We start from the raw sequence: 23,744 nt of genomic DNA, 5'->3' as shown, positions 1-23,744 counted from the left end.
TGAGGAACGCTGTAGAGCAGAGGGATCCAGTAATGCAGAAACAGTTCGTTGAAAGTGGCATCATAGGTAGATAGGGTAGTCAAAAAGGCTTTTGGCACATTGGCCTTCATTGGATTCATCCCAATGATAATGGGTTTTTTTACACTCTAAACCCAGAAGGATAAACCATGAAAATCATCATGGACTCTCATATCTGGAAACAATATTAGACAATTGCAATTTGATTATCATCTTATCATAAGCCTCTTTATGAAATTGATGTGAATGTTTTCTTGAATTTATTTTGAAACATTGCTTCTCAGCTGTTTTAGTTCAACCCAAATTGCCTTCATCAGTAGATATCACCTTTTATGCTGCTCTGATTATTTTTTGTGGACAATCCAAGTGTAAAGGAGCAAATTCTGTTTATGAATACAATCATTAAAGTTTCTTATCTACTGTGCATACCGCCATAATGAGCTTGACATATTTCAACGTTTAAAAAAGTATTATTTCTAATTGTCAATTTTTTTAATTTTTTGATTAAATCACAACTCCATGTCTAAACTTGGAGTTACTAATTTGCTGCTTAACTATTATTTGTGAGCTATAAATATATTAATTAATTCTCATGGTGTTGGAGAATACAAGCAAAATAGGTCCATTCTAGACATGGAAACTGTGGGAAGTATTTGGGACCATGGAACATGTTAGTTTACTCCAGGGGCGGAAATCATGGGGGGGCATGGGGGACACGTCCCCCTCTGTTTTGCAAGGTGGGGGACATCCCCCAAGTTTTTGTAATCCGGATTTAAAAACCCGGTGAAATCTCCGCTTTCCGCGAGACAGTGGGGGTGGGACTGCTGATCGAGGGCGCTGATTGGACAAGAGAGACGTTGGTCAGCAGGCAATGGGGGCGGGACATGATGATTCAGCGAGATCATTGGAGGAGGGAGGAGTTGGGGGGCAGGGTGGAACCTGAGGATAGAATGCGGTGATTGGAGGAGGGAGACGTGGCACAGACCTGTGCCTCATCTGCAGCCAGGATCGATCCCGGTCTCCGGCGCTGTCCCGTTCCCACCCGAGTGGCCCCCCCCCCCCCCATGGGTGGCCAGAGAGGTCGGGAGTCAGACGGGAGCGATGCCCCCGGGCCCACAGCCAGCTCAGAGAAGCAGCGCTAAACCTAGCTCAACTCTGCTCGTTCCGCAAGATTAACCTTCAGCCCTGCCTGGACTTGCAGGAAATATGGCCAGCGTGGAGAAGCAGCGCTGGTGTCCTGTCAGTCCAGGCAGGGCTGTAGTTAACCTGGCGAGACAGGCAGAGTTGAGTTGCATTTAGCACTCGATTGAGCCTCTGAAGCCTCGCACGTGTGTGTGTGTGTGTGTGTGTGTGTGTCCACGGCCGGCAAAAAATTGTGTCCCCCCTGTCCCCCGTCCCCTCCATATTTTGATAGCGATTTCCGTGCCTGGTTTACTCCACTACTTCCCACGTGAATGTTGCCACAATAGTTCTGTGAACTAATTCTGGGGAAAAAAAACTGGGGAAAAAATAATTATCTTGCACCTCTGTTGTTTAGAAAAATTTCAGTTTGGTAAATGTAAGATGTTCGGAAATGTTTATTACGTTCCCAAATTCTTTACCACTTCCACTCTGTCTCTGGTTCAGTGTTGAATCAGTAGGAACTTATTTTATGCCCAATGCAAAAACTTTAAATAGCTCATCAAAGCTGCATAGTATTCAGAAAAACTCTGTTTTGCCAGGCAAGATAAATTCAATACTAGGATTTGTAGCTCTGTACAAGCAATTATTAGTCATAGTATGTGTCCTGCATGGATGTAGCTAAATTATTCTGTTGTGTTTTGACAATGTACAACATTTCTAGTATGAGAACAAAGATAAGATATTCTATCTGTTGGTTTTGGAAGAAGATAACATCGGTACATTTGAGCATGGCATTTGATTAGATCCTTTCTGAGGAAGAATGGCATGATGATATGCTTATATAAGATGATATTAGCTTATCAGTTGCTTCATCTGTTTGCTCCATAATGATTAATATGTCTTGATATCTCTTGATACTGCCAAATGCAGTTGCAGAAGGGGAAGTCTTTTCCACAACCTCAAGACATCCCAAAGAGTTTAATTGTCAGCCAAAGTAGTTTAAGGCATCACTGTTAAAAAAAAAATCAGCAATAACTTGCACAGAATGTAATAAGATAACTGAAGACAGACATACAATGCTGGAATAACTGCAATGGGTGACGTTTCGGGTTGAGACCCTTCTTTGAAACATCGCTCATTCCTTCTCTCCAGAGATGCTGCCTGTCCTGCTGAGTTATTCTAGCATTTCGTGTCTATCTTCGTTTTAAACCAGCATCTGCAGTTCGTTCCTACGCAATAAGAAAACTACTTGATAATCTGTTCAAAACAGTGTTAGGGAACCATTTGCATTCATCTTTGAGGCTGCATGGAACGTGGGTTTAATGTTTCATTTCAAAGGTGAAACTTCCAAATGTGTGTTTTCATTGAGGATAGGCAACTTCAAATGAGGATAAGAAAATATATTAGTCAACCTGAACAAGCAACTGGTGTCTCACTGAATAATATGTTTCTCATTCATATTGAGAGTGTAGATATAAATAATTTATCAGTAAGCAAACTTTATTGGTTAGACTTGTAAAGTTGCCTTGTAAGCGGTAATGGTGCAGAATGAATATTTTCAGTGGAAATATTCTTCCAGTTTTTCATTTCATATAGTAATCCATATATTTCTCTTTCGCTTGAAGTTATTGAAGTTCTGCATTAATAAATATTTTGTACTTTTACAGCATTGCAGAGCAAATCACAAGTTACTGATGTAGTGACATAAAAGTTAAGAGCATAATACACTTAATATTTTTAATGTAACATTGCTTTTAGCTGGCCTAAAGGAGGATGACATATAAAAGGTTAGGATATGCATGCTTTGTTCTGTTTTATGTAAACTAAATTCATGAAGAATTGATGACTCCAGAGTTCTCAACATCCAAATTGTGAACCATACCATTGTCCTCCAGGCACCTTTACGCAAAGTGAAATATTGCTTGTTGGTTCAGTTTAAAAAAAAATATATTAAGCTTGTTCCAACAACATTGGAGTATAATTTAAAGATAATACTGTCTGAAGTGACTTTTTCAAGCAGTGACATTTCGCCCTATGTATTGGGCAGTTTTAATATATTAAAAAATATATATATTTTTTGTAAAGCCATTCACAAATGGGAGTCTTTTAACTTTTGGCTTTTAAACTATGAAATGTAAAAATGTCCTTGCACAAATATTGCAATGATTTTGCTGTGATTGGTATAAACTATTTTAACTAGTATGGAATTGAGCACTGAAATAATGAACAATTACTGGGCCAACTTTTTTTTCAACTATGTTGACTACAAGATTTCTTGTACATTATTATTTCTGGATCATAATAGTACTCAAAACAAGAATCCAATGAAAGCATCAAAGTTTTTTTTTGTTGAAATAATAAACCCAGATGAGAAAAGTGTTTAAGAAGGAACTGCAGATGCTGGAAAATCGAAGGTACACAAAAAAGCTGGAGAAACTCAGCGGGTGCAGCAGCATCTATGGAGCAAAGGAAATAGGCAACATTTCGGGCCAAAACCCTTCTTCAGACCCTTCTTCTTGAGAAAAGTAACTTGTTCTTGATCATTAAGTAAACACATGTTAAATGCTAGTTTGTAACATAAAAAATCTTTTTCTGCAGTAGTATTTAATTGTAGTGAGTTTTAAACCTTCGTATGAATTTACCATTTCAAAATATGCAAATTTCTTAATTTTCAATATAATTAAAGTTGCAGGCTATATTGTCCTTGCTTAAAGTTGGATAATTGTTGTGTTCAACTATGAGTAAATTCCTCGTTATAGTTGCAGTTAATGTAGTTCCAATTTTTAAATGATTAGATATGCTGTTTTGTGAAGAATGGCGAAGAGTCTTTTACAATTCAACTTCTCTGCCAACTTGGACACACAGCTCTTTGATTTGCCCCAGATTGCTTGCAAAATATTCTAAGCAAAAATCTAGCTTCCTGATCTGAGGCTCAACTCCAATTATCATAGTACAACCACTTCCCGAACCAAGTCTCGAACTTGACTTGTTGATGGCAAGTTAGAGAATAGCTCCTCTGTTACTGCCACTCCTTTATATTATCCAATGTATAGGTAGTCAGGTTACTTTTCTTCTCGTGAAGTTCTTGTTTGGATTTGCTGGTGGTTTTGTAGCCTACCCTTTCAATTGGATGTACCTTTCTTGTCTGTATTAATTAACTGAAATTGATTGACCTGTGGTACAAATAGTTTTGGCTTTATGTTATTATTCTTTCCTCTGGGTTCAAGTCTTCTCTAATTAGCTTTGAGCTTTGGGTCCTTTGGCCCAACTTGCCCATACCCATGTCATCTCATCAACTAGTCCCATTTGCTTGCGTTTGGCTCGTATCCCTCGAAACATTTCCGACCCATATATCTGTCCAAACGTATTTTAAACATCATTAATGTACCTGCCTCACCCATTGCATCTAACAAAGGTTGGCATCAATTAAATTCAGATTCAGATTCAGATTCAATTTTAATTGTCATTGTCAGTGTACAGTACAGAGACAACAAAATGCATTTAGCATCTCCCTTGAATTGGCTGAGGTCTATTGAGTGTTGTTGTTCATTATGCAAGTGGTGGAAGTCTGAACAATAGAGTTGCTTTGAAGGATTTAGCCAAGTTATTGGCTAGTATAAATATATTTGAGTACTAGAAATAAATATACTTGAGTACTAGTTTTTTTTAAAAACATGTACAGGTGTACTAGAAATGGTGTTTAAAACCCGCACCTTTACATAAAATATTATTTAATATTTAAAAACTTAAATGGATGTAAGATTGTAAAATGCAGATGCCCTATAATGTTTTTTATAAACTAGAAGTGGATTTTCAGAAAAGCATGCCAGATAGTGAATTCTGCTCAAAGGTACTTTTGAATCAAATGCATGAGAACTCTTTAGTTGGAGGTTGGATATATTGAAGGTGGTTATGAATAAAAAGCAAAATACATTCGTCAGTCTGCAGTGTCCCCAATCACCTGTACATGTTAAAAAAAAAAACACTGCAACCATTCAATGGAAAGGCAGTATCCGTGGAAAAATTGAATAATTAATATTTCTGGTTCTATAATGTAGATCAAAACTTTAAAAACAAAACCCAGCAGGTCAAGATATTTAAAACAACAGCCTGATTATTTTTCAAATTGGAAGGCTGGGACCCCCATTGGGTCCCAGTTTCACACGGGACGGCTGTTCCCCCAACGCAATAGTCCACCTCTCCACCAATTCCACAAGGGGGGTGGGGGGTGAGCTTTCTGGAGCACTAGTATGGGTGTTGTGGGCTGAAGGGACTGGTTTCCTGAGGGCTAGTATGGACATTGTGGAATGGATTATTGGGCTGGCGGCTCAGTCACTCAAGCCTGGTGTGCTGGCAGCTCACTCCCTCGAGGCTGGTGGGCTGGAAGTTGACACGGCTATTCCTTGAAATGCCACTTCAAGCAGGATGCAAGGCCACCAAATTCAAGTGCAGTTTCATACCACTTCCAGCAGGGTTTCATAGTGCAGTTTCATTCAATTTCAAGCAGGGTGCAAGACATCAAATTCAAGTGTAGTTTCTGACCACTTTCAAGTGCAGTTTCATACCATTTCATGCAGGGTGCAAGGCCCCACATTCAAATGCAGTTTCTTACCATTTCAAGCAGGGTGAAACCACCATAAAACCACACAAAACACCACATAAACACCACACTCTGTTCAATAGACATTCAGTGTGTTCAGTTGATTCACAGCTCAGACAGTCGTGACCTCTCCCTCCCCCATCTTGCAGAGACTGAGCCACACCCACACTTCTGGATGTTATAATCCCTCCCCCCTCCCACCGGAAGGGGCACTGCCTTCATGGCGTGATTGACAGGAGAGAGATTCTCAACATTTTTTAAACACATAACACTTTTATTTTTCATTGATGGGAAGACTCCTCTGCACCTGATGAGCAGAGGGGGACTGAGTAAGATGGCCAAAAATCACAGCCGTAAGTGGTAGCGTTTTATCTAAAATCAATATACAGTGCAAACAGGAAGTTGTCAAGTTTAAACTTTTAACCATTTACTGTGCTTTATTTCAAACCAACCACCACCAACCATTTGCTGTGCTTTATTTCAAACCAACCACATTTTCATTTTCAAACTACATTAAGGGCACTCAAGGTCAGTAAAACCACACTCACAGTTTAGTAGACATGTGTACAGTGTTATTCACAGCTCAGACTGAGAGAGTTGACCCTCTCAATTCCCCCATCTTGCAGAGACTGACTGAGGCACTCAACACTTCCGGGTTTTATAGTCCCTCCGGAAGGGGCGTGGCCTTCAGGAGAGAGAATCTCAACCATTTTTAAACATGAATAACTCTTTTATTTTTCATCAATGGGAAAAATCCTCTTGTCCTGCGCAGCGGAGGGGAACTGAGTAAGATGGCCAAAAATCACAGCCGTAAGTGGCAGCGCTTTTTCTAAAATCAATATTCAGAACACCAGGAAGTGGTCAACATCAGACTTTTAGTAATATAGACAGCACAGGAACAGATCCTTTGGCCCAACTTGTCCTTGCAGACTGAGATCTCCCATCTAAGTTAGACCCATTTGCCTGTGTTTGGTCAATACAGCTCTAAATCATTCCTACCCATCTACCAGTCCAAGTGTATTTTAGATATTCTTTTTGCACCAACCTCAACTCCTTCCTCTGGCAGCTCGATCCATATACTGTCCACCCACTGTGTGAAAATTTGCTGCTCGGATTTCTATTAAATTTCCCCTCTCTATACCCTCAAGTACATGATTATTGTACCTTGGGTAAAATACTCTGCATTCACCCTATCTATTCCCATCATGATTTTATACACCTCAGCCTCTTGCTGTCCAAAAAATAAAAGTCCTAACCTGTTCATCCGCTCTTTATAGTTCTGGCCCTCGAGTCCTGGCAGCATCCCAGTAAATCTTCTTCAGGCTTAATAGCATCTTTCCTAAAACAGGATGATTAAAACTGAACACAATACTCCAAGATAGACAAAAGTGCTGGAGTAACTCAGCAGGTGCAGCAGCATCTATGGAGCAAAGGAAATAGGCAACGTTTCGATTTTCCAGCATCTGCAGTTCCTTCTCAAACACAATACTCCAAGTATGCCTCACCAGTGCCTTTCACAATTTTGTTATTTACTCTCGGTCCTCTCTTGAAGCACATGCTGTATCTCACAATCAATTCAATCAATAAAAATGAATCCAATTTGTATTAAGCATTGTTTTTTTAAAGACCAGTGGCGATGTTTCTCACAGTATAAATCTTTTTATTTACCAAAGAAGCGCATACAGGAGATGTATTGTTTCATTTCACGTACAAGTATTTAATTTCTTCCGGCTAGCAAGGTGAATAAATGATTCATTAAAAATCTGTATCTTCTACCCTTTCTGAGAGGACTCTTATAAATTACAGTAGAGATTGCTAAAGTACAATGAAGTAAATTCCAAAATGTTGCTATAAATTGCTACATTATTACATTTTTTTTGGGTGGGGGTTCCCCTCAGAGTTATTTTAAGTTTTAATGTTAGAGAATCTGTTCAGAGTCTGGGGTTCTTGTGCGTATTGTTCTTGAATCTGCCAGCTCCAGATGGTCATCAAATGCTGGATTTTGCAAGCTGAGGGGATCCAAGCTTATGCTGGATAAATTGATCAATCGTCTCTTTTGGTGAATTTTGCACAAGCAAAAAGACAGAATAACTACAAGTATGAAGAGAATGACAATAATGACAGTAGACGTTATATAAAAAATATTATTGTAGTTTGGCTTTGTCTTGAATATATAGCAGGGGCCTTTTGAGGGCCAGATGCTGCTTGCAGTACTTGATCCTGCATTATTCACGGCCACCACACAAGTGTGATAAGTACTGTCTGCAGTAAGGTCGCGCAAGGTATATCTCCGATATGTCGGCTTGATGGTGTCCGTCTTGTACAAACGCCTGTTCTCGTCCGATTGATAGATAATATAATAATACAGCACTGTGGAACTAGGCGAGCACCAGTAGATTTCGGCTGCATTGTCTGAAATCTTAATAACCTTCTGTATCTTCACTGGCTCTGGGATGACGTCTTCCCCAGTTGTGGCAGGGCAACGGCAGTCTGTCAAATGTTGCAGCTCATGACAAGGTACCTGCCAGTGTCTACATGGATCATAATTACAGTCACCGGGTAGAGGACTTGTGATTTCCTCTTTTTCCAAAGACTCTGCATCATCGGCATCGTCAATCACTATAAATTTCGGTCCCTTTTTGGTGGTGGAGACAGTGAAGCATGCTGGTGGTGTTGAAGTTTGCAATGTCATTGCTGGGTAATGCTTAGTGCTAGCTTTCTCTCGGTTAATAGATGGGTAATATTTCTGGGCGGTTTGCACCCTGGTAATGGTCAGGTTCCGTTCATGCCCAGTTTGGTTTCTGATTGTCCCATTGGGTTCGGTTCCAGTTTGATCCACGATGGTCAGGTAGGGCGTGGTCCCAGTATGATCGCTGGTTGTTGGCGAGTGCGATTTGATCGCTGTATGGTCTCCGATTGTTGCTGGGTGTGGTGTGGTCGTAGTTTGATCTGTGGTTGTCGTGGAAAGTTCAGTCACAGTTTCATCTCTGGCTGTCGATAGGTGAAGTTCAGTCTCAAAGGGTTTTCCGGTTGTTGAGTAAGGCTTGATCACCATTTGATCTCCACTTGTCGTTGAGTTAGATTCAGTCACAGTTTGGTCTATGATTTTCATGTAAGGCTCAATCACAGTTTGATCCCTGGTATTTGAGTACGGCTCTGTCACAGTTTGCTCTCTGGTTATTGAGTACGGCTCGGTCACAATTTGATTTCTGGTTATCGAGTAAGGTTCAGTCACAGTTAGATCTCTAGTTATCGAGTAAGGTTCAGTCACAGTTTGCTCTCCGACTGTTGGTGGGTGAAGTTTGATCCGTGTTTGATCTCTGATTGTTGGGTACGTTTTGGTGTCTGTTTGAACTCTGTAGGTTGTTGAGTAAGATCCAGATGCCGTTTGCTCTCTGGTGGTTGTAACAGGGCTGGGCCTAATTTGATATCTGCTTTTCAGTTTGGATTTAGTTCTGGTTTGACTTCTGACTGTTGTCAGTGGGTAACGTTTGGACGGGCTTTTATTTCTGGAGGTTGTTGGGTAAGTACTTGCCTCCATACGATCTCTGGTAGTTGTTGAATAAAGTTCAGGAGCCACTTGATCTCTGGTTGTGGTGGGCAGCGTTGTTGACATATTAAGCCTTGATTTAATTTTATTCCAAGCTTGATATTTTTGTGTGGCACCTTCTTCAGTTGGTAAAGAACCAGGGCTTGACTTGGAAGACGTGTAAAGAAACGTTTTCAGCAGGTTTGTACTCTCCGTGAAAGATGAGGTGATGCTGATTTTAGACCTAGTTGAACTTGGTGTTGGTAATTGGCTGCTTGCATTGACAATAGTTTGCGTAGATCTGACATTAGTCTGCAACTTTTGCATGGAGTTTTCATTTCTGTTGCATTGATCAATGAGGAATGCCAATAAGATCTTTTTTTGTCGACCACTCTTTACACATCTGGTGTCATTTGTTCTGTTGCACAGAGAGGAAGATGTGTTACATAACAAAAATAATAGGTCAATGATTTGATCAAAAGAGTACATTTCACTGCATATTCTTCACCACTCATAATTGTGCCAGAATATTAGGAGAGGCATGGATAGGGTAGATAGTCAGAACCTTTTTCCCCAGGGTGGAAATGTCCAACACTAGAGGGCATAGCTGTAATGTATGAGGGGAAAAGTTTAATGGGGATGTGCGGGGGAATGTTTTTTTACACAGTGGTGGGGACCTGGAACGCATTGCCAGAGGTGGTGGTGGAGGAGGCAGATACGATAGTAGTGTTTAAGAGACTTTTAGTTAGAAATGCATGAAAGTGCAAGGAATAGAGGGATTATGGATCACGTGCAGACAGATGAGATCAGTTCAGGTAGGCATCTTGCTCGGCACATACATTGTGGGTCCTTTGTTGTACTGTTCTATGTTCGGTATTATACAATTAATTATCGAACATAAATCCCAGCAGCAATTTGTAAACAACCCTAGCGTTAGGTTTATCAGCAATATTAGTGCACTTGTAGTAAATTAAACAACAAAGCCAGTAGCTTCTATTGCAGGCCCACCAACAATTTTCCGGCAACTGATGATCAGGCACCTCCTTTAATCCTGACAAAATTACGAGAGCGCACTTGAAATTCCCCTCTTGGAAGCCCCATCCGAAATGTGGCACCTCGGCCGGGTTAGGCGGCTAGTCTCGACCTCATCGCGACTTCCGCAGCTGATCGGCAGGTCGAATTTGCCCCCTGCGGCTGGGGCTGTGGAACTCCAGCCCAGCCAAAGCTGGTGAATCCGTTCCCATAACCGATTTCCGAAGCCGACTTTGTGGGCCGGTATATCGGCGCCCAGTGGGACCGTTCTGGTACTCCTCTTGGAGGCTGTGATCTCTGTTGGTCCGGCAAAACGGATAATCTGGCAAGGCTCTGGAATCAAGGGTGCCGGAAAATTGGTGGTGGATCTGTGTCATATATTGAGCTTCTGTCATCTTAATTCACTGTTTGAGATTCCCCTGGCACTACTGTCATCGGTATTTGATTACTCATTGCTAATACGAGTCAAATTCCCCTGCTGTGTCACAACAGCCTCAAAGGGAAACAGCACAGCAACAGGCCCTTCAGCCCACAATGAAGTCACTTTGGCACACTTAGGCCCACCACTGACACGCTAATGTGAGAGCATTGACTGTGTCTGCCTGACATTTTACAGCCGGAATATTTGGCATCCACACAACCAAGCAAGACATTGTTAAATGAGTGATACAGTGTTGATACAGATACTTTGGCCCAAATTGCCCACACCAGCCAACATGTCCCAGGCATACTAGTCTCACCTGCCTGCGTTTGGTCCATTTCTCTCCAAACCTGTCCCATCCATGTAACACTTTCAGCAGAATAAAACACTTCAAGTTTGCTGTTTCGGTAAACAACGCTTGATGCACGCAGAAGATAATTGGATAACTAGAACCGCAATGTCCTGACTGACTAACATTTGAAGTTACTGTTGCATCATGACCTTACCTGGTCAGTAATATCTTTTCTGGTTCCCTCGTCAGCCAGGTGAGCTCACAGCTGCACGCCAAGCGGTTTCCAAAGAGGGTTATTTTGATGGTTGAATTATTGAAGCGTGTCCAGGGTTTGAATTCTGTCAGGTTGCAGCTAGAATGGTAAATAGCAACACTTAGAATGTCAGTTTTGGTTGGTTTACTCTCTTTTGTTGCCCTATTAAAATGATTATGTGAGCTATTTTATTGCACTGGGTCATGGAGAAACCCAGCCATTTTGTGCACCTGACTCCTTTGATGAGAGGAGAGAGAGGTTGGTTCGCGGGAACTACTCCTGTACATCGAGTGAGCGGGCCGACCAGACTTTGGACATTGAATAAAGGTACCAAAACATACCTGCAGGTGTAATATTTGCAAAATGAATGCCACTGTGCAGTTGTATATGTGTCAAGTAAAGCACTGTTGAACTATGTATAAGAAGGAACTGCAGATGCTGGAAAATCGAAGGTAGACAAAATGCTGGAGAAACTCAGCGGGTGAGGCAGCATCTATGGAGCGAAGGAAATGGGCAACGTTTTGGGTCAAGACCTATGTTAGTAACTTTTTGTGAATGCACAGTACCTTGCAGACATTTGTGTCTACAAACTCATCTTTTAACATTACATACAGTGCTGGCAGCATTGTGCCTGCTTTTGTTTTAATCTGTGTTGGAAGGGACTGCAAATGCTGGTTTACACTGAAAATAGACAAAATGCTGGAGTAACTCAGCAGGACGGGCAGTGTCTCTGGAGAGAAGGAATGGGTGATGTTTCGGGTCGAGATTGAGAGTCAGGGGAGAGGGAGACATAGAGATGTAGGGTATGGTGTTCCTTGCCAGACATAGAGTAAGGTGTGAAAGCACAGGTCAAAGGCGGCAATGCTCATAAGGTCATGTATGATGGGCCACATGGCCTCATTCTGCTCCTATCAGGTCTACTCCGCCATTCAATCATGGCTGATTTATCTCTCCCTCCTAACCCAATTCTCCTGCCATCTGACACCCGTACTAATCAATAATCTATCTATCTCTGCTTTAAAAATATCCATTGACTTGGCCTCCACTGTCTTCTGTGGCAAAGAACTTCACAGATTCACCACGCTCTGACTAAAGAAATTCCTCCTCATCTCCTTCATAAAGGGACGTCTTTTAATTCTGAGGCTATGACTTCTAGCCCTCGACTCTCCCACTAGTGGAAACATCCACTCTATCCAAGCCTTTCACTATTTCTGTACATTTCAATGAGGTCCCCGCTCCTTCTTCTTAACTCCAGCCCAGTGCCGACAAACGCTCATCTTAGGTTAACCTACTCATTCCTGGAGTGGGCACAGCATTACATCCCTGTTCATTGCATCAAGGAAAATGTAGAATGGTTCATTGGTAGCTGAGGGGAAGGTGCCAACGAGGCATACAATCAGTAAAATTAAATCAGGAGGACTGTGAGGCTAATGGGAGAACTAGGATGGGTGATGGGGACACAGAGAGATAGATAGATAGAGAGAGAGAGAGAGAGAGAGAGAGAGAAAGCAAGGATTACTTGAAGTTAGAGTAACCTCTTGTTTCTGATATTGTGACACACATTGTTCTGCATTGAGTATTTCAATGCCATTTTTTGATGGTCAACCTTGTCCTTTTTGGCTGGAACTGTTATGGAACATTCAGTACTTAACATTGCATTGCTGCTCCATGTAGTCAGAACAATATTTTTATGACCAAGCTGCTCGACTTTAGTTACCGGATTGTTTTAAGCGAAAAATTCCTCCACTATTGTGTGTACGAGTTAATTAATTTGGATGGTTATAGAATTCAACCTTTTTTTTTGTTCACACTGAAAAGCGTTTGATCCAGAAATAGTTGTGAAATAACGGCAGTCACAATTTGCTACGCTCATCCTGTTTTTGCACCCATTTTGAAGGCTTAAAACAGGTATTTGAATTAACTAACGTAAAGTCTTTTTGGGACTAATGAAAGAGAAAACATTCAGGAGATCAGACAGCATCGATGGAAAGAGATACAGAGTTAACATTCCAGGTCAATGATCCTTTGTGAGACCCCTAAAGGTGGGGTGGGGAATGGGGTCGGTGGTGGATAGGACAAAGGGAACATCTCTGAGAGAGTGGGGCCAGCGTTACGGTGGTCGGCTACATGAAAAATCATGAATTTGTATTGTTAAATAGGGAAACAGAAACACAATGCGCTTGAGTAACTCAGTGAGCTGGGCAGCATCTCTGGAGAACATGGATAGGTTGGTGTAAAAATGCTGGAGTAACTCAGCGGGACAGGGTGACGTTTTGGGTCGAGACCCATCTTCAGCCTGAAGAAGGGTCTCGACCTGAAACATTACCCATTCCTTCTCTCCAGAGATGCTGCCTGTCCCGCTGAGTTACTCCAGCATTTTGTGTCTACCTTCGATTTAAACCAGCATCTGCAGTTCTTTCCTACACATGGATAGGTGGTCTTTTGGATTGGGTCTCTTCTTCAGGTTGATTGTGGTGGCAGGTGTGGGGGGGGGAGAGGATGGTGGATAAGGGCCATGAAAGCTGGAAGAGGCATGGGGGCAGGACAAAGCTTGGCGAGTGATAGGTGCATATAGATGAGAGGGGGTTGATAGACAGATGGCTGGGCAACGGCCAGAGATGAAGAGCAAAAGTGTGAGATAAGAGAAGAGGGGTGAATTGTGAAGCTAGAGGTAGGAATATAGGTTGAAAGGAGGGGGAAGGGGATAAATGGATGCAAGACCAAGTGGGACACGGGAAAGAGAGGAGGAAGTGAGGGAAAAAAATTAAATTAAAAATGGGTGTTGTTTGTAGATTAGTTACCTAGAATTGGAGAATTCATTGTTCATACTGTTAGGTTGTAAACTACCTGAGAGGTGCTGTACCTGCAGTTTGTGTGTGGCCTAAAAGCCCTGTCCCACTGTACGAGTTCATTCAAAAGTTCTCCCCGAGTTTGCCCTGATTCGAACTCGGAGATTTACGGTAATGGCCGATCGTAAGTACTCGGGGCTCTTGTGGACATTTTTCAACATGTTGAAAAATCTTCACGAGTCTTCCCGAACTTACCTGCCGTTAGGAAGTCTTCCCGAGTACCCGCCGTTAGCGTTACGAGCCGTTAAGAGTAGTCCCCGAGCTCCGACGTACCCGCTACGTTCATTCTACGTGCTTGCCAAAAGTTTGATTTTTTTAAAAACTCGGGAGAGCACTTGATTGAACTCATACAGTGGGAGAGGGCCATAACTATTTCAATGGAGGAGGACCGGGTCAGAAAGGTCAGTATGGGAATGGGATGGGGAGTTAAAATGGTTATCAACCGGAAGATCTAGCAATCTTTGGCGGACTGAGTGCAACTGTTGGACAAACACTAAATAGGTACATCGTCTTGAGTTCATTAACTTTATGTCATATATTGGTGTCAATGTATTGAATTGTCCAAATGAAAATACTGAACAAATAAGTGAGGAAATGTCATAAAACGGCAGAGAAACATAGAAAATAGGTGCAGGAGGAGGCCATTCATCCTTTCGAGCCTGCACTGCCATTCAATATGATCATGGCTGATCATCCAACTCAGTATCCTGTACCTGCCTTCTCTCCATACCCCTTGATCCCTTTAGCCACAAGGGCCACATCTAACTCCCTCTTAAATATAGCCAATGAACTGGCCTCAACTACCTTCTGTGGCAGAGAATTCCACAGATTCGCCACTCTCTGTGTAAAAAATGATTTTCTCATCTCGGTCCTAAAAGACTTCCCCCTTATCCTTAAACTGTGACCCCTTGTTCTTGACTTCCCCAACATCGGGAATAATCTTCCTGCATCTAGCCTGTCCAACCCCTTAAGAATTTTGTACGTTTCTATAAGATCCCCCCTCAATCTTCTAAATTCTAGCGAGTACAAGCCGAGTCTATCCAGTCTTTCTTCATATGAAAGTCTTGCCGTCCCAGGAATCAGTCTGGTGAACCTTCTCTGTACTCCCTCTATGGCAACAATGTCTTTCCTCTTAATTGGAGACCAAAACTGTACGCAATACTCCAAGTGTGGTCTCACCAAGACCCTGTACAACTGCAGTAGAACTTCCCTGCTCTTATACTCAAATCCTTTTGCTATGAATGCATGAAATCTTTATTTGATATCAACAATATGCATCAAGGAAACGGTTGTAATTGTAAGAAAGTTGAATTGTTTACCTTTGGAGAGAAAGTGTCTGTAAATGTCGGAGCTGTTCAAACATGCTACTGTTCAAAAAATATAGCTGCGGAATTTCGTCCAAGTTCACATGAATAAGACTTGAAGTGTGGAGGAACAGGTCAACGGGCAGAGACTGAAGGAAGGGCAGCCGTCTCATCCACAGGGTCTGCAGATTGCTTAATCCATCAAAGCACTGTCGGTCAACTGTAATTGTAAATGAATGATTAACGTGTGTGTTCCTCTGAAGACCCAGCGTATATATAGGAAGGAACTGCAGATGCTGGTTTAGATGTTGTTGTCTTGGACTAAGGGCTTTTCTTTATTATGGGATATCAGAATTAAGATACTAACTAAGCTTGCTCAGTGCATCACTGAAGTAATTTTACCTGTGGAATAATTACATTTTATTGTCCAATACCAAATCCTGACTCTTTTCCTTTTTCTATGTCTTCTGAGCCACAATCCTCACCCTCACATAAAACCCAAATTCACTTCAATAGTAGGTTAGTATAGTTTGATATAGGTTTAGTTTAATTTAGTTCAGAGATGCAGCGCACAAATAGGCCCTCTGGCTCACTAAGTCTGCATCAACACTGATCCCCGCACATTAACACTATCCTACACATATTAGGGACAATTTAAATTTATACCAAGCCAGCTAGCATATAAATCTGTATGTTTTTGGAGTGTGGGGGGGGGGAAACTGTTGGTCTTGGAGAAAACTAGCACGGTCGGTGGGAGAACGTACAAACTCCATTCAGGCAGCACCCATAGTTGGGTTCGAACCCAGGTCTCTGGTTGTTCTCTAATTTCTCAATAATATGATTTCTCGGTAACTAAGGTAATTGAATTTTCTAAACAAGATTGGGCCTGTGTTTAGATGATAAATTGGGACATTCCTTACCTGACCCTGTCTTTGTCATCTTCACCACAGCCAACATTAGACAATCGTTGGCTCCACCTTTCCTTGATCATCGTTGCTGGCTTTGATTTGTTCTTTTGCATGCCTTTCATTCATTTCTTCTAAGTACCTTTTCATATCTCTCGTTCTCCTCTCCCCTGACTCTCAGTCTGAAGAAGTCTCGATCCGAAACGCCATCTATTCCTTTTCTCCAGAGATTCTGCCTGACCCGCTGAGTTACTCCAGCTTTTTGTATCTATCTTCGGTGTAAACCAGCATCTGCGGTTCCTTCCTACACATCCCGTCTTTGGTAATGTCATTCTATTATTTGAAACACCTTTGAGGTGTCTTATATTTTTGAGTGGATACTTCAAGCCCAGAAACCTGACTGCTTGGATGAAATCAGTGAACAAGGAAACAGTAAGATAGACAGAATCTACAAAAATAAAGGGATAGTCAATAAGAGTCTGGATCTGTTGACTGTCCCTTTACCTCCACAGATGCAAACCTGTGGCGTTCCCATAACTGTTAGTTTTTTCTGCTCTTGGTTACAGTATCTGTTGTCTCTTATGTCTCTAAAATGGGTGAACATTATTTTGTTTCCATTCTGCTACTTGGGTGCCCACCATCAACACCATGCCCATAGTAATTAATAGCCTGCCATGTCATGGCCAGTCAATGGATAAGGCAGAGATAGAGAAATTCTTGATTGGAACGGGTGTCAAAGGTTATAGGGAGAAGGCAGGAAAATGGGATTAGGAGGCAGAGGTCAGCCATGATTGAATGCCCGATGGACCGATTGGCCTAATTCTACTCCTATAACTTGTGAACTTGTGTAATGCAAAATCTATCATGTGCTGAATTTTTAAATGTAACTTTAATGTAGTAATTTTAAAGCTGAATACCACTGAAAATGGGCGTATCACAAGTAAGCTTTTACAATCACTCCCGTCTGTTCCTTAAAACAGTAAGACCATAAGAAATAGGAGTGGAATTAGGCCATTCGGCCCTCCGAGTCTGCTCTGCCATTCGGTCATAGTTGATCTATTCACGAATAACCAGATTTTAAATGACGATTAAAAAAAAAAAAAAAAGAAAAGCCATTTTCCAATTATTTTGTGGTACAGTATTAAATGTACAAGTCTCTTCAGAAATGAATTCATTCACCCAAAACGGTGATCATCATATCTTTGAGCCTCTGAAGTATAAATGCAATGATGACATTTCCCAGAGATGGTAGATTAATGACGAGAGTAAGGATGCTTTTATGGAATGGGTCTGCATTTTATTCGCTTTTTGTTTTTAAACCAATTCTGAAGTAACTTGAGATTCTGTACAGTGTGAGTGCATTTTATAGTTCTAAACGCTACAATTCAAAGTCGTTGTGCTGATTTTCATTGAGTTGTACAAGAAATGCTGGTGCAATTGAGTAGATCTCGAGTCTAAATAAAGGAGAAACAAGACATCTATATTTTTGTAGTACCGAATTTAAAAAAAAAACACGAGTCACTGGTACTTACAGGTTTTGAAAAGGTTTTCGCTCAGATCAAGTACTTTGATGTTTTCTGTATCGGTCGCAAATGCTTTGTGACTGCATGATTCCAAAGACGTTGAGGACAAGTTAAGGTACTGAAGCTTGGGGAAAGGACTGAATTCGTGCGTGCTGATCTTTTGCAAAGGGTTTCCTTCCAGTCTGAGAGAGGTGAGATTGGGCCCTTTAAATTTCCACTGTAACTTTGTGAATTTGTTGTAGCCGAGGTCCAGTGAAGCAAGGTGTGGGAGCACGGTCCCCGAATAAGTGATGGTTGAGATTTTATTATGACTGAGAAGTAAAGTGGTTAAGTTGTGGAGGTTCATAAACTTTGAGAATGCAATCTGCTGAATGGCGTTGTGGCTTAAGTCCAGATATTTGAGAGCTGTCGGTAGGCAGGATGGGGCACGTGTAAGTTGATTACTAGCCACGCTCAAGTGCTTTAATGTTGTTATGTTCAGGGATCCACAGGGCAGGCCATTGTCAGTCAGATTGTTGTGCGACAGCTCGAGTCTTTCCAGAGCACTGACATTTTGGAAGGCATTAACTGGAATGCTGTTGATGTTCTGACTTGTAAGATGGAGCTGATTGTCATTTTGGGAATAGGTTTTGTTAAGAAGCAATGAAAAATATTCTATCTGATCAATTGGCGAACCGTTAATTCTTGAATGGAAAAACATTGCCTCTGCCAGCAGAAAAAGAGCCACTAGTTCCATTTAAAAAAAATATCGAACCAAGTTCCTAAAGGGGAAAAAAAACACATGCACATTTGAGGTTTAGTTGAGAGAGTACAGGAACAGGCCATTAATCTTCAGACTTGAGGATAAATGTATGTCTCTTCGGGTGATATTTAACAATAGAAATCCTAACTTAGCAGACAACAATATTTCTATCTAGCCTTTGTGAATAAAACTAATAGATTCTGTTAGACGTTCACACATAAACCAGTGCATGTCAGCAAGAACCATTAAAATCTCTAGTGCCCAAGTAGGCTTTGATCACCCTACACTTTGGGGAGTTGATCTGTATAATTAGGTTTGGGTTCATTATTGGAATGTGTTCTGAGGTTTCTTTTGCTTATTATCCAAACAGATCAGATATACCATACATGGACACAATCAGTTCAAACTCGTGTAGAATAGGTAGAGCAAAAGGGAAATTACAGAGTGCACATAGAGTTTAATTTAGAAATACAGTGTGGGATCAGGCCCTTCAGCCCACCGATTCCGCATGGACCAGCGATCCCCGCACAATGACGCTATCCTACACATTAGGGACAATTTACAATTTTACCAAACCAATTAACCTGTGCCTTAGGAGTGTGGGAGGAATCCGGAGAATCTGGCGAAAACCCCACACAGGTCAAGGGGAGCACGTGCAAACTCCGTACGGGCAGCACCCGTAGTCAGGATTGAACCCGAGTCTCAGGCGCTGTAAGACAGCAACTCTACTGCTGCGCCACCGTGCCGTCGTTAACATTGCAGCAAAGTCCAATGTCCTCAATGGGGAACGTGAATCAAACAATAAACGAGCTTATGGTAAGACCATTCAGAAGCCTAATTATGGAGGGGAAGAAGTTGGACTAGAGATACCGTCTAGTTTTTGTAGCTATCCCCAACCATCTAGCCTGGCTTGATTCACCCCAACACAATTCTACTTGGAGAGTAAATCACAATGTTTCTGCATAGCATATTAAGATAACAAATTCTGAGCACTCATTATATTCAAAAGACTGTGCTCCAAAATGTTGAAAAGAACTAAATACGAGTAAAAAATCTTGACTTCAAGAGTCAAGAGTTTTATTGTCATGTGTCCCAGATAGGACAATGAAATTCTTGCTTGCTGCAGCACAACAGAATATGTAAACATAATACAGAACAGGAGATAAAAGTTCAGTGTGTCTATATACCATAGATCATTTATATACACAATAAATAAACGGATAAAGTGCAATAGGCTGTTATTGTTCAAAGTTTGTTTGATGGCGAGTTTAATAGTGTGATGGCTGTGGGGAAGAAGCTGTCCCTGGATCTGGATGTTCCAGATTTCAAGCTCCTGTACCTTCTTCCCGATGGCAATGGAGAGATGAATGTGTGGCCAGGATGGTGTGGGTCTTTGATGATGTTGGCAGCCTTTTTGAGGCAGTGACTGCGATAGAAGGAATGGCTGACGTTTCGAGACCCTTCTTCAGCCCGTCTCGACCCAAAAAATCACCCATTCCTTCTCTCCAGAGATGCTGCCTGTCCCGCTGAGTTATTCCAGCATTTTGTGCCTACTTTTGATTTAAACCAGCATCTGCAGTTCTTTCCAAAATAGTTTACCTATTACTATTTTATCCTCCACACTTCTGACCCTACATTAAAAACAAAAGACTGAGTTGCTTCCATATATTCTTACTAAATCAAAAAACACAGAAGAACCGACTTTTAAGAATGTTCTTCCTGAATTTCTTATGGCTAGTAATTAAATGTTCAAATTTGAATAGTGCTTTCTTACTTTTGGAATGAATTTAGGTAAAGACTAAAATAGTGCACAGGACCTAACAGCCAAGTTTTAATTTTGTACATGTAAAAAGATTTGTGATTATTTTAGTTTTCCTTGTAATTTAACATTTTGTACAAATTTTGCCCGCATCAGCAAAGTAATATGACATTTAATCATGCAAACTATTTATAGTCTCACAGTGCCCGCTGAAAGTAAAATATCCGTTACACTTACCAAATTGATCGGAGTACTGGATGTCGGTCTATTTGAAGTAAACAGGTTTCCGATAGCTATGTAGAAGTCCCAGTTGCATGGGGTGAATAAATCAGATGAATTTTAACCCTTACTGATTTTCTAAAAGTATTTGTAGAGGAAGATCTGTTGGACGTATGCAAGTCCATGCATTACGAAGTCCTAGCGAAGTCTGGTCACATAGCCTGTGTCATTCATGTGACTGCTTTGTTTCTTTTGTGGTGGATGTACATTCCTCCAGTAGAGCTCTTGGAATGTAACCTGCTTTGATAGCAGAATGCCTCCGATAAGTGAGGGTTAGCAGGCTTTAACTAACTGCAAATACTCTTAATTGGATTTATGTGTTATCTGTGGTCTGACACCAACAGTGGAAAAATAAAGAAACAGTTAAATCAGTGACTAAGAGGGTTACCCATTTTCCAGAAATTCACTTCAAGGGTAATTTCCTTGGAAAAGGTGGGGGAAGAATGAGCTATTTTTATCAATGAGAAATGGCAACTTTTCTGGCAAGCAATGTGGGCATTTTAATGTTGGTGTTTTAATTTTATAAATATGGTTTGCGATTTTTTTGGGTATGAGTTGCACTGTTACTTCAGAAAATCAGAGAGCAGTGCTGAATTACGTTATATCTCTTTGATGACCCTTGGACTATCCTTGATTGGACTTTGCTGGCTTTACCTTGCACTAAACGTTATTCCCTTATCGTGGATATATGCACTGTAAATGGATCGATTGTAATTCTGCTGTCTGGACAGCATGCAACAAAAGCTTTTTGCTGTACCTCGGTACATGTGACAATAAACTAAACTGGAACTGAAACTCCAAATAGATCTTCGAATGCTTTTATTGAAACTTGTAACATACTGTGATTTTAAAGCCTTGATTTGGCTGTGTTCCACCCCTGGACTCCACTTGCAGTCCATGAGTGGAGCACTAGAGCACCATGCCAGCAAATTCGGAGATTTTATAGGTGTGAGTCGGGGAAATAATAATAAATAGCTAAGTTGCAGTTTATTAATTGGATGTTGTTTTTAATTGCTTAAGTTTTTTTAAATGCATTTAAATAGTGTTTTTTTAAATGATTGATTTTAATGAGTTGTATTGTATTTGGTTGTGGCTAACAATCAAAAGCAATTGGAAAATATTACATTTATTTTACATGAGATTAATCGAAAACATTCACCAGATGACGGGGGGTTTTGCAGTGTCTGTAAAAGTCGCTTATGATTTGATAGGATGCATTTTCTTTGTCCCATGTGAAACCCCATTCAATCAACTAGTGGTTGCACTTAAGAACTTTAGCGTAACACTTTGGTGGCAAAATATATCTGGTGAACAATGAATGTGGCGCAGCAGTAGAGCTGTTGTCTTACGGCGCTTGTATGGAGTTTGTACGTTCTTGTGGGTTTTCTCCGAAATCTTCGGTTTCCTCCCACACTCCAAAGACGTACAGGTGTGTAGGTTAATCGGCTTGGTGTATGTGTAAATTGTCCCCAGTGTGTGTAGGGCAGTGTTGATGCATGGGGAGTCTCTAGTCGGTGCAGACTCGGTGGGCCGAAGGGCCTGTTTCCGCGCTGTATCTCTAAAGTTTAAAAAAACCCTAAAAATTAGCTCATTAGTAATAGCACAAATGCTCTGAAATAGAAATGGAGAAAGTTGGAATTACTCGGCATCTGTAGAAAGGGAAACCGAGTTAACATTTCGGATCGGTGACCTGATCTCAACTGGTAACATTTAGAAATAAAACAAGTCTTAAGCTGTAGAAAATGGTAGAAACGTAAAGAGAGCGAAAGGGAAGATTTGTCTTGTGGTGAGGACACAAGTGGTGCTTGTGACACCAGCTAAAATATGATACTAAAAACTAATTAATAACAAGAGTGCTTGTCTGAGGAGACAAATGAAATCTGAAATAGCAGAAGTGGGATGAGAAGAAAAATGAATGCTGGAAATGTAAGGTACAAGATTGGAATACAAGATACAAGATACAAGATGCATTTAATTGTCATTTGGACCCCTTGAGGTCCAAACGAAATGCCGTTTCTGCAGCCATACATTACAAACAAATAGACCCAAGACACACATAATTTACATAAACATCCATCACATTGCTGTGATGGAAGGCCAAATAAACTTATCTCTCCACAGCACTCTCCCCCCCGATGTCAGAGTCAAAGTCAAAGCCCCCCGGCTGGCGATGGCGATTGTGCCGCGGCCATTAAAGCCACGCCGGGTGGTGCGAGGTCGCACACCGGGTCTTGGTGTTAGAGCCCCCGGCGTGCGCTCGCAGAGTCCCGCGGCCATTCCAAGCCGCGCGGGGCGGTGTGTCAGGCCCCGCTCCAGGAGCTCTTCGACCCCGCAACTCGGGCGGGGGAAGTCGCCGTTGCAGGAGCCCTGAAAAAGCGGTCTCCCTCCAGGGACCTGCGGGCTCCCGGTGCCGCCGTCCACAGACCTGCAGTTGAAGCCTCCGACTCTCCGGTCGGGCCGCAGCAGCAGCAGCAGCAGCGCTCCTCCACCGCTCCACCCGCTCCGGACTCGGCCAGCTCCGCGACGGTGAGGTGAGTCGTCGGCACCAGAGTCCCCGGTCTCTTCCTGTTGGAGGCCGCTCCTCATTGCAGCCCCAACGATAACGGAGACCCGACGAGAAAAGGTCGGGTCTCCCGTGCAGGGAGAGATTTTAAAAAGTTTCCCCCCACCTCCCACCCCCCCACACACACACCCCCCAACAAAAAATAACAAAAACTACATAAAAACATAGACAGAAAAATAATAAAACGCGGACGGGCTGCAGAGGCCGCTGCTGATGAGAGTCGCGCCGCCCACCAGAATATCTTTATTATGTGAACTGGTTACATTAGTTGAAGACACAAGGAACTGAAGATGCTGGAATCTTGAATAAACCACAAATTGCTGGAGTACTCAGTGGGTCAGGCGTCATCTGTGGAGTGAATGAACAGGCGACGTTTCAGGTCTGGACCCTTCTTTCGACTCGATTTGAGTTCCTGAATCTGAAGAAGGGTCCCGACTCAATGTTACTTGTCCATTCTCCCCACAGATGCTGCCTGTCCCACCAAATTACACTAAAATGTTGTGCTTTGTTACATTCATTCAGTCATTAAGGCTATAGTATGCACAATGAAAGC

The 23,744-nt window shown here is 41.8% G+C and overlaps 2 protein-coding genes across 3 annotated transcripts in view; one reads left to right on the top strand and one right to left on the bottom strand.

The window, feature by feature from the left end:
* The window catches only part of crls1 (cardiolipin synthase 1), a 50,016-nt gene that overhangs the window by 6,707 nt on the left and 19,565 nt on the right, over window positions 1-23,744 (top strand). The gene's annotated exons all lie outside the window — the stretch shown is intronic.
* LOC129699292 (leucine-rich repeat neuronal protein 4-like) lies at window positions 7,628-23,267 on the bottom strand. The gene is made up of 5 exons (XM_055638953.1): window positions 20,587-23,267; window positions 17,858-18,609; window positions 15,436-15,640; window positions 11,229-11,366; window positions 7,628-9,687 (listed from the first exon to the last, which is right to left on the bottom strand). Exons 2-5 carry the CDS (start codon window positions 18,582-18,584, stop codon window positions 7,659-7,661), a joined length of 3,099 nt encoding a protein of 1,032 aa, XP_055494928.1. The 5' UTR covers window positions 18,585-18,609; window positions 20,587-23,267; the 3' UTR covers window positions 7,628-7,658.

Source organism: Leucoraja erinacea, chromosome 8 (genome assembly GCF_028641065.1).
Source record: "Leucoraja erinacea ecotype New England chromosome 8, Leri_hhj_1, whole genome shotgun sequence".
NCBI classification, from domain to species: Eukaryota; Metazoa; Chordata; class Chondrichthyes; order Rajiformes; family Rajidae; genus Leucoraja; species Leucoraja erinaceus.
This window is presented reverse-complemented; position numbering and strand designations above follow the sequence as displayed.